At 36.7% G+C, this 11,309-nt stretch overlaps 1 protein-coding gene across 2 annotated transcripts; it reads left to right on the top strand.

Moving 5' to 3' along the window:
* The first annotated feature begins 631 nt into the window (after positions 1 to 631).
* Positions 632 to 11,004, top strand: LOC131947980 (retinochrome-like). Of its 2 annotated transcripts, none has more exons than XM_059309417.1 (6): positions 632 to 740; positions 2,493 to 2,655; positions 3,551 to 3,675; positions 4,300 to 4,390; positions 6,551 to 6,818; positions 9,170 to 11,004. In XM_059309417.1, the coding sequence occupies exons 1-6, from the start codon at positions 641 to 643 to the stop codon at positions 9,401 to 9,403; spliced, it is 981 nt and encodes a 326-aa protein (XP_059165400.1). In that variant the 5' UTR covers positions 632 to 640; the 3' UTR covers positions 9,404 to 11,004. The 2 variants fall into 2 exon arrangements, with proteins under 2 accessions (XP_059165400.1, XP_059165399.1); XM_059309416.1 differs by having other exon boundaries at positions 4,297 to 4,390.
* Positions 11,005 to 11,309: the final 305 nt, after the last annotated feature.

Below are 11,309 nucleotides of genomic sequence, written 5' to 3'. Positions count from 1 at the left end.
GGGGGGGGGAGGTGGAATTAGAAAAATGGATGGGAGAATTCGAATGGTAAAGTTTTAGCAAGGTCAGTGTTGAATTAGGAGAAAATATGAGACAGGCAGTTTATTCCAGGTATCTCTTCGGGGGGGGGGGGGGGGGGGGGGGGAGAGGGGATAAGACCCCTCCCCCCCAGAAGGTCTACCGCCCCCCCCCCCTCCCTCACGAAATGGAATTTATATAGAAAAAATATATACTTTTAACAGTGTCCGCCCTCACCCCCCCCACCCGGAAATTTTAGTCCGCCACCCCCCCCCCCAATCTTTTTTCCAAGTGCCCCCCCCCCCCCCCCCCCCTCCGCACGGAGAAAAAAAACTGGAGAAAGGTCTCAGGAGAAGGTAGGGGATAGTCTAGCCTTAATGGAGAGAAAAGGAGATATGGCAAAGGAGGAATTTTGAGAGAGAGAGAGAGAGAGAGAGAGAGAGAGAGAGGAGGAATAAAACGAGAGAGTCCAATGTACAATGGGCAGAAGAAGTAGAGCCAATCTCTTTTTACTACCGCTAAAAACGGAATTCATAGGATAGACTGAAGACCGCCTAGAAAAAAAAAAGAAAAATATATTCATCTTTCACCAAATTTTTTTCTTCCCCCCAGATCCACGATAAGATGGCGGATGCAGGTTCACCAGCCGTTGATGACGTCACGTCTGCTGTTGCATTCAACAAGTTTGAGCACGCGACCGTTGGCGCCCTCTATATGCTCTTCTGTGAGTTCCTCATTTCCGGTTTAAGAAAAAAACAACCTTTTAATATCCTATGTAGTTTTAGCGTATAGATGCATACATAACTCAGTTAAACGCAAAAAAAACACATTTGGACCAATTCCATGTGTGTGTATGTATATATATATATATATATATATATATATATATATATATATATATATATATATATATATATGTATGTATTAAAAAAATCGTTCGATGACAGCGAAATAGCCCTTCACCTGAAATTATTTTTTTCTCAATACTAGGGGACGTTATTTCTTAATAAAATGTTTTCTGAACTTGTCTTCGAAATTATAATCGGCAAATTGCTTTTCAAACTAATTCAAAATAAATTAACTTTAAATACCATATATAGCTTTTCCTAAATCAAAATATATTTTTCCATAAAATATACTCCATTGCATATAATATAAAAACGTTAACTTTAAATAATTTATAGAACGAATTGTGTTTATATTCAGATTTTCCACCAACGATTAATAAAGTTCAATACTTTAAACACACAAAAATGTTAAGAAATACAAACCAACAAAATACAGATTAAAATTTTCAGTTTAAAAAAAAGACAGTTTAATTAAATTCGTCACTGTTAAAATATGCATAATATTCTTAAGGCTAAACTAACTACTTAAAATACTTCCACTACACTAGATACCGATAGATTACATAACTCCAACAACACATACGATTCGGAATTTCTATATCTTTTAGTAAGGTCGTACTTTTTTATTTTTACTTTGGCTTAGTTTGGCTTAGTATTAATCAGCTTAGTTTTTAGTGTTAGTCAGAAAATATTGTAATCCGTCACGCTACGTTGAACAACCGTGTGTGGTGTGTAAGGTATATTTGGCAGGTAAATAGTAGATCGATGGAGGGGTGTAGCGTAACAAGGTGAGTAGTGCGACAGGTGTGGCTGTGTTGGCACGTGAGTGTACTCACGTGTGTGCACGCACGTGTAGTGTGAGTGGTGATATGCATGGGTGGCTCGTGTGATGTAGATGGAGATTTAACATTAGACGGGGCTAAAAAAATCGTTATTTATCATATATTTTGTAAATGTGTTGATGGTTTTGTATGTGCTCATTTCCATGATCACATTGTTGGTTATCTGAATGATCATGTTGTTCGTAATCTTGATTATCGTGTTTTGGTAATCTTGATGATCGTGTTCAGGTAATCTTGATTATCGTATTTTTGGTAATCTTGATAATCGTGTTGTTGGTTATTTTGATGATCGTGTTTGTGGTCTTATTTCTGTGATCACATTGATGGTAATCTGAATGATGGTGTTTTTGGTAATCTTGATGGTCGTGGTATGTTTATGACTGGAGTCATTTCGTGGTCAAATCACTGATGATCTAGATGACTATGTAAATTTTTTTACATGTGGTAATATTTATAAACAAGTTAGTGGCCATGATCGCGTTGATGTTTGAATGTGTGGTGATGTTGGTGGCACAAACGTGCACACGGGCATCACGTGATCATGCTAGTCGTCATACAAAAAGCAAGTTCGTGGAGAAAACCCAGGTTGATGATTATGACGTACTTTTTAATGTTATTTTGTACCTTTGATACCTAAGCTAATGTAAATATTACAGTTACAAATATGGCCAGATAAATGTTTTCTCGATATTCTCGTTTGTTATCGCAACCCATCATGTAACCCTTGCTTAATGATATATTAAATGTAACAACTCAGATAAACTCTGCTGCATCTGTCCCCTGCAGGTGTCGTTGGTGTAACGAGCAACTTCCTGACAGCCCTGACCTTCTACAAGGACACCAAACTACTCACCACCAGCAAGCCCTGGCTCCACATCCTTCTAGCGGTGGCCAACCTCCTGGTTGTTGCCCCTAGCCCGTTCCCCGCTTCCTCGAGCTTTAGCGGGAGGTAACTATGTTTTTTTTTTTAGTTTAAGGGTCGATAACTCTTTCTTTTTTAAAATGGCGCGTAAGGTATGCATACGTGTTTCACACTATATTTACCGTCAGAGACACGTAACATAATTTGCATCTTAAATCTGCCTGTTTATTTTTAACCGATGTCTAACAATTTAACATTGTGTTATACAGTAAATATATGAAACAAATTTCACGATTGTTTCCCCTTATTGATTAGATCCGCCATATAATATAATCGCTTGTAATAAACGTATTTAATCAAATTTAGGTACATATTGATTATTCCGGCCCTTGTATTCGTACGACTGATACTTCAAACAACAATAAATATAAATTTCAATTGCCAGATTTCGGATTAGAGATTTATGTAGGTTTTACGATTAGGATTATAGTTAAGCAAGACATTGTTCTGAGTTGTAACAGTTTGAAAGATATTAAAACGGATTTGAATTACAGCAAACAAACAAATACATTTAAAAGCTGTTGCTAGCATCAAAGATAGGACTAATTCTATAAAATAATGTTATTTGAAAACAAACAATTAAGTGGAACATATTGTTAAACAATGAAGCACAGTTGACGTATATTTCTCTAACTAGTTTTTTTTCTTTACGTATGGTTCCTTCTACATAGTAATACTTTCAGTGCCAGTAATTTGTTGTTTAAATAGATTTTGTTGATGGAGTGTACATTATGATAAATCAAGCAATTGTTTTAAATAAATGTGATGTGATATAGGATTACATGTTAACAAGCGCCTGTTGTTTAACCTATTCTTTTTTGGTTAAAAAGCGACTGTGAATTGTGAACATTTTACTACTCTACTTTTTACTTTTCTGCTGCTAATAATGTGTATAAATTAACTTTTGCTTTCCCCAAACAAGATGGCTGTACGGGAATACCATGTGTCAGATGTACGCTTTTGAAGGCATGTTCATCGGAATTGTGGCTATTGGTTCGGTTATTGCCCTTTGTATAGAGAGATATGTCATGGGAAATAAACCAAACAGTAAGTCAACAGTGTTTGCTCGTCTGTGTGGTATTGCAAAATGGGCAATTTGATATGTGCCCCCTCCTCCCACTCAGATGGACACAGTGATGTAACGACTACAGCCCGGGGAGGTGGGGTACTTAGGCATAATGGGAACAGTAATGGCGGTTGGGCATAGGGGAGCACATTAATCATTAATGGGGGGAAGGGTATAGTTCGACTTAAATATCGGTTGGGAATGGTGCTGTTTGGCCAGCATGGGGGAAAAGTAATGCCAGAGTGCTGACTACATAATTTCCTATGCCTATGCAAAAAACAAACCCAAAGAACGATTAACTAATTAATCTGACTTGTGTGACGTCACGTTTGGTATTGATTACTAAAAGCAATAAAGATTAGTATTATATGATTGTAACACTGTGCTTAAGACGTAACCCTGATTTTATTCCTGTGTGTAAAATATCAAAACGATTGATTAACATTACGTCAAGACTTAATAATATGGAACAGAATCATAATGTTTGTTTCTTGTAAAACAATATGTCAAGACTTATTAATATGGACGCTAATAGAATCAAGATATTGATCTTTGATTTTAAAATCACCATATCGATCTTTAATGTTTGATTCTTCTTCCAGAAGACGGCTGCGGGTGGTTCTACATCTGGTCCATTTTGATGGTCATCGGTAACGGTTTTTTCTGGGGTGTGATGCCGTTATTAGGCTGGAGCAGGTAGGATGATGTTTGCAGATATATACTGCCCTTAATTATACAGATATACTGCCCTTAATTATACAGATATACTGTCCTGAATTGTACAGATATACTGTCCTGAATTATACAGATATACTGTCCTTAATTATACAGATATACTGTCCTGAATTATACAGATATACTGCCCTTAATTATACAGATATACTGCCCTTAATTATACAGATATACTGCCCTTAATTATACAGATATACTGTCCTGAATTATACAGATATACTGCCCTGAATTGTACAGATATACTGTCCTGAATTATACAGATATACTGTCCTTAATTATACAGATATACTGTCCTGAATTATACAGATATACTGCCTTTAATTCTGTAGATATACTTTCTTTAATTCTTAAGCCATACTGTCTATAATTTTTGCAGATGCGCTGCCTTGAATTCTGCAGATAAACTGTCTTGAATACTAGACACAGATAAACTGGTTTTCAATTCTGCTGACAAAGTTTTGACTTGATAATGTCACATACTACCCGCCCCTTCCCCGGAAATGTAAATTCCAACCCTCCCCCCCCCCCCCCCCGCCCATCCTGCGAAATTCCAAGTGCCGCTTAGAAGAAAAAGTCTGAAAGAAACACTGTAATGTTATACTGAAAACAAACCTACTATAAAAAAGCATAAACGTGGGCATCTCAAATGAAAAAGTTACCCAATATAAACCCGGTATAGCTTTTAACCAGGTTGTATTTCAACTCAAAAATGCAGCTTAAATCTAAATTTAGATTAATTAGCTTGCCATTAAAGCACCCATTAAATTTCTTTCATCTACATAATCTATTGTAAGGATTGGTGACTGAAAGTGGATAAGAGGGATATAGAGAAAGAGAGAGAGAGAGAGAGAGAGAGAAAAAGTGAGGGGGAAAAGAGAGAGAAAGAGAGAAAGAGAGAAAGAGAGAGAAAGTCAGAAAAAGAGAGAGAGAGAAAGATAGAGAGAGAGAGGGAAAGAGAGTGAGAGAGAGAGAAAGAGAGAGAGAAAGAGAGAGAGACAAAGAGAGAGATAGAAAGAGAGAAAGAAAGAAAGAGAAAGAGAGAGAGAGAGGAAGAGAGAGAGAGAAAAAAAAGAGAGAAAGAGTGAGAGAGAGAGACAGAGAGAGAAGAGAGAGAGAAAGAGAGAGAGAGAAAAAGATAGAGAGAGAAAAAAAAAGAGAGAGAAAAAAAAAGAGAGAAAGAGAGAGCGAAAGACAGAGAGAGAGACAGAGATAGAAAGAGAGAGAGAGAGAGGAAAAAAGAGAGAGAAAGAGAAAGAGAGGGTGTAAAAGGGAGAGAGAGAGAAAAAAGGAGGAGAAGATTAAAAAAGAAAGAGTTGAGAAAGTAAGAGAAAAAGAGGAGTTAGAGGAGAGAGGAGAAAGAGAAAGAAAGAGGAGTAAGAGGAGAGAGAAAAAGGAGCAAAAGATAGAAAGAGAAAGAAAGAATGAGCGCGTTAGAAAAGGAAGGATAAAGGATACTAGATGGAAAGAAAAGAAGAAAGGAACAGAAAGAAAGAGAAGGAAAGAGAAAGAGAAATTGAGATAGAGCGAGTGAGTAGAGAAGCACTAACTCAGTGCTCCAGCACTTTGTTTTATTCGAACGTTTGCTACGCATTTTCTGAAAGATTCGGTTTGTCTGGAGTTACGGCACTTGTTCTGCTGACCTCGTTTGTAAACCTCGGCTTATTCCCGCGTGGTGCGAGAATTAACGTGGACTTAAGGTCACGTGATCTGTGTCTAGGGAAATAAAACATTCATAGTCCAGTCTCCAAGTCTATGTGGGTGTGTGTGGGAATGTGTGGGAATGTGTGGGGTGAGGTTAGCATCTCGGTCAAACGTGACCCAAGCTAATACCTCGCTATTTTACAAAACATCAAATTGTTGGTTTATTTATTATGCGATGCGCTAAAAAAAGCATTGATAAGCTCAAGTGGTATTGCCATTTAAAATGTTATTTTTAAAACTTTTCGTTTTGTATTAAAATGATAGGGATTGCTGTTTCGTCAGTTTGTAGATTTTTATATCTTTAAGCCAACACAATAGACATTTAGTATCAGCTTCTTTGTGAATTATTTCCGGTTAAATTTTTATCGATTATCACGAACCCGGGTCATGTGACATTGTGCAATTCTTTTTCCTCAAACCCAGGTACACGGTGGAACTCTCTGGAACTTCCTGTGCCATCGACTGGAAAAACCCCGATGAGAGCTACATCTCCTACTTGGTAACCATGGAGATCTTCTCCTTCGCCATCCCAGTGGTCGCCGCCTTCGTGTGTCTGTACTGGGCGCATTCACCGGCGACCACCCAACCAGGGGCGGGGCCAAGTGGGTCAGGTCAAGGTGACACTTCCGGTCAGCAGGTGGCGCAGGTGGATCAAAACATGGCGCCGTTGACAGAGGGTCAGCTCCACTCGGTATGGAAGATTGTTTCTTTTATGTTAACATTCTTTCACTTTTTTATAAATGTGGAAGTTACCCCCACCCCCCCCCCCCCACCCCCCACCCCCACCTCTTATAACAGACTAGAACAGTCCGTCCCTCGACACAGCCTTATAATGCAGTTGTCCTCTAATTTAAGGAAGGTGAAGTAGAGTTTCCTACTGGCTCCGCCCGTCGACATACCAATTGAGGACAGGTCAAGACGTTAATTGTTTATTAAGCTCTTTGACTTCAAATAATCAAATCTCACTCTCTCTTTCTCAGTCTCTCTCTCTCTCTCTCTCTGAGTCTCTCTCTCTCTGGCTCAGTACCTCTCCCATTCACACATTATCATTATTTATCCCGTTCACTCACTTTATCTCATTCTCTCTCTCACTCACAATTTTCTCTCTCGTTTACTCCCACTTTCTCTTTTATTCCTTCTCACTCTCTTAATATCTCTTACTTTCTCTCTACATCGCATCTCTCTCTCTATTATTAATATTCACTCACATTGTAACTGACGTTCAATCTTTCTCATTATACATTTCTAATTCTCATTCTCTATATCACGTTCTCACTCACATTTCCTCTCTCCTTTTATTCATCCCCTCTCTATCTCATATTCTGTCTGGCCCACACTCTCATATTCACTCTCTCAGTCTGTCTTTTTCTAGTTCTCTCTCTCTCTCTCTCTCTCTCTCTGAGTCTCGTTTTCTCTCTCTCTCTCTCTCTCATTCTCTCGCTCGTTCTCTCTCCATATCTCTCTCCCATCTCTCTCTCTCTCCTTTCTCTCTCTCCCCCTTTCTCTCTCTCTCCCTATCTCTCTCTCCCTCCCTCCCTCTCCCTTTCTCTCTCTCTCTCTCTCAGAACCTTGAGACCATCAATGTCCCCCGACCAATCAACCACACGACTCTACAGCCAGTCCTAATCTTATAAGTCTGAGCCTGGCTCTACCATAGAGAAATCCTGCTGCTTAACATTTAGAATTAGTCCGTCTTTCAAGCTTTTCGCTTCCATTTGTTAGCTACGCAAAACAGATAATTTGATCAATTGATATATGCTGCAGTAACAGAAACACAATAACAAACACGCGTTTTGCTAATTTTGCTGACCGTATCAATTAAATTGTATATACATATTTTTAAAATATATATAAAAACACATTCATCACTATTTAATGCCTTCATCTTGCAATCTATTCTCTAATATCTAATTTTTTGTTACAAGGTTAAAGCCCTTGAGCTATAAAGCTATTTATATAATTTTATTTTGAAATAGGACGTAAATATTGATGTATAAGTAGTGAAATATTAAATATTTTTATACAATTGATTACCCTTCAAAATCTAGTTTGTAAATATTAATATTTAATATTTAATGAAATGCCGAAAGATATTGATTTGAACGACTTCAATATTTCGTCAACGCTTTGTTAAAGGTAACCTCTATATGTCAGCTGATTTTGCAGCTATATGTAGATCTACTTTAGATCTACTTTAGATCTACTTTAGCAATACGTTACAACAATAGTAGCTGTAGACGCGAATCCTCAGGGATAAAAGACGTGGGGCGTTGACATTCGCACATCCATTAATTATTCAAGGGGGATAACAAATGCAACAAATAGCTGGCTTTGGCTGATCTCCCTTGCAGTCCGACTAAAACTATTGTGTTTCATTCTTTAAAATACGAAACACAATTTCTATTTTGGTAAAACAATGCGCATTAAAATTGTATCAACAGTGGAAATGTATGATCCTAAAAACAATGAATTTTAAATTTAAGAAATGGAAGTTGACAAAAAAAAATTAAAATCTTAATATTCCCACCGATATATCAAATATCTTTGACGATTTGTTATTTCTGTATTTATTTGGGTCGAGTCAAAAGGAATTTTGTTTTTGTAATTTGACTTTTCACTTCTATTATAGTTATTTTTAGGTAATATGTAGCTTTTAACACAACACTATTTTTATTTGTAAAATGACTGTTTGCACATCTACTATAGCTATGTTTAGGTTCTCTTAAATTTTCAACACAACGTTATTTTTTATTTGTAATACGAATTTGTGCACATCTTTTAAATTTTTTAAAGTACTTTATTGTTTTCGACATAACATGTAACCCATGCTATTATACTCAGGCACACCCTAATCCTATACCAAACTTAATCTAAATCCCTTCAGGGACAGAAAAAAAAGTTGCATTGCATGCTATCACAATGGAAGATATTGTACACAAATTTTTATCAATTTTCCCTTATGTATTTTTTAAAAATATTGTATTAACACTTACCATCATCCACCCCCCCCCCCCCCCACCCCACCCCCTCTCTCTCTTACAGCTGTGCTACGTGTTCCTACTACTCATGCTGATCGGCTGGGGGCCCTTCGCCTTCCTCTGCACCTCCACCATCTTTAACGGGGCCCAGGGCCTCTCCTACCTCGCCTCCAGCATCCCGCCCCTCTCCTGTAAGCTGATGGTCTCATCCTACCCCCTGGCCTACGCCGTCGTCTCCCCGAGGTTTCGCCACAGCTTCACTTCCGTTTTCTCCGCCTCGGACCGGAAACAGGACTAGGTCACGTGGTCTGCGAGTTACCTAGGTGACGAACACTAACAAGAGATCTGGTCTATTTAAAAAAAAATTTAAGTTTCATCCTTTTAGCAGGGGTTGTCCATAAAGGCATCACGCTATTTTAACAGGTGTTTACCGTCTTTAGTGTCGTTACAAACAGCCCCTTCCCCTAACCTTACTTTCTATAAAATATATTCATACAACTTATCTTTCTCCTTCCCTCCAAAAAAGAATATGTCCAGCTTTGAAAATAAACACGTTTTCTTATGTCTTTAATTGCCGTTGAGATTAAAATCGAAAAAGTTTATTAATATAGCAATATTTTCATTGAGATGTTATTTAATATTTTTTTTTAGAAAAAAATATTTATAAAAAATAGCTCTTAATAAATCTGTATTACGTCACCCCCCACCTCAGTTCCCATATCACATCATTCACTGTATCCAAAAGCCCCCCCCCCACCCCACGCACGCAGTTTACAATGCCATAAATGGACCACCCTATCAAATAAATATCTTTCTATCGTATTTTTTTTTGAAAGGAATCTAAAACAAAAAAAAATTTGCAGAGCAATCTTATACTTATAAATTGAGAATATAATTTGAATTTTTAAATTTGTGATTATAATCTTATGGAGTTTATCAGTTTTTATTAAAATATATAACTAAAAAACTTCGTAAACATCGAATCAATATTTTTCATTAATATTTCTTTTATATGGTTAAAAACAAATGAAAGAAATTGTTAAATATTTCTGACATCTGATATTTTTTTAAACTGCGTTTCATTTTCAACTTTTATAAAAAAAATTCTTTTTCATATATTGGGCTTTTTTTTTTTATATTTTAGACAATTATAAACTAGCCCAAACGGTTTTTGTTAAATCGTTGATGAAATAATCAATTAAAGGGCTTCCCTGTATTTAGATTTATAACACAGTACACGTGTACAGGTTGCATGTACACATTCACGATATAGTGTACTAGAACTGGTTGTTCATTTGTGCCCAAACACATTTCATGTACACATTAGCACCACTGTGTGCTAGCTGTATTGTGTACGCGTTGTCATTCCTGAACTGTTTCAATCTTCTCGGCATTTCTGTGTACACAGTTTTCATATATAATATAGTGTACATTGTATGGCCTACCATTCATGTTTATTTATTGTATTGCAGTACACAGTTACAGCAGTTTATAGCCTGTTATTTCTGTAGTGTACAAATCATGACAGCACCTTGTACACACAAGCACTTCGTGTACACATATAACACTGTGGTCTGCTGTTCCTGTTCTGTACACGTTATCTCTGCGTACACATGTTTGAGTGGTGTACACATATACTACATGTACATTGTCATTCCTGTAATATTTCAGCCTTTGTTCTGTGACATGTACAAGCTCTATGTATTATCTGTGTTGTACACACGTCAAAGTGCTTGTGACAAATGGAACCACATTGTCACATGGAAATATAACATTGTGACATGGAAAAATATGTCACTAGTCTACCAACTGAGGGGACGTCGTGGTATAGCGGGAAAAACCGCACCTTCTAACCAGAAAGTCGCGAGTTCGATATATATATATATATATATATATATATATATATATATATATATATATATATATATATATATATATATATATATATATATATATATATATATATGTATATGTATTTATTTATAGTGTGGCTATTTGGTTTTAAGCAACTTCTTAAATTTAACTAGAACAAATTTTGATGTACTGTATTACCTACTTGTGTATTAAACTTGTGTTAGATTTGGCTGTTATTTACCTGCTATGTATAAGCCTTAATATACGATGTAAATTTTAACGCTCTCGTCCATGGTTGGCATAGTGTTATTTAGTCACGTGATGTTTAGCGATGTTTATTTATAACTTGG

The sequence above is a fragment of the Physella acuta genome, unplaced genomic scaffold, assembly GCF_028476545.2.
Source record: "Physella acuta isolate Inbredline_101_S28 unplaced genomic scaffold, ASM2847654v3 ptg000619l, whole genome shotgun sequence".
NCBI classification, from domain to species: Eukaryota; Metazoa; Mollusca; class Gastropoda; family Physidae; genus Physella; species Physella acuta.
Note: the sequence above shows the minus strand (reverse complement) of the source record. Positions and strands in the feature narration are given on the sequence as shown.

What these genes read in the sequence shown, in the direction of transcription:
- LOC131947980 (XM_059309416.1), top strand. Translation starts at nt 641, where the DNA reads ATGGCGGATGCAGGTTCACCAGCCGTTGATGACGTCACGTCTGCTGTT. An exon ending in CATGGGAAATAAACCAAACA is followed by an intron (nt 3,676 to 4,296) that starts GTAAGTCAACAG and finishes TTCTTCTTCCAG; the next exon opens with AAGACGGCTGCGGGTGGTTC. An exon ending in CAGAGGGTCAGCTCCACTCG is followed by an intron (nt 6,819 to 9,169) that starts GTATGGAAGATT and finishes TCTCTCTTACAG; the next exon opens with CTGTGCTACGTGTTCCTACT.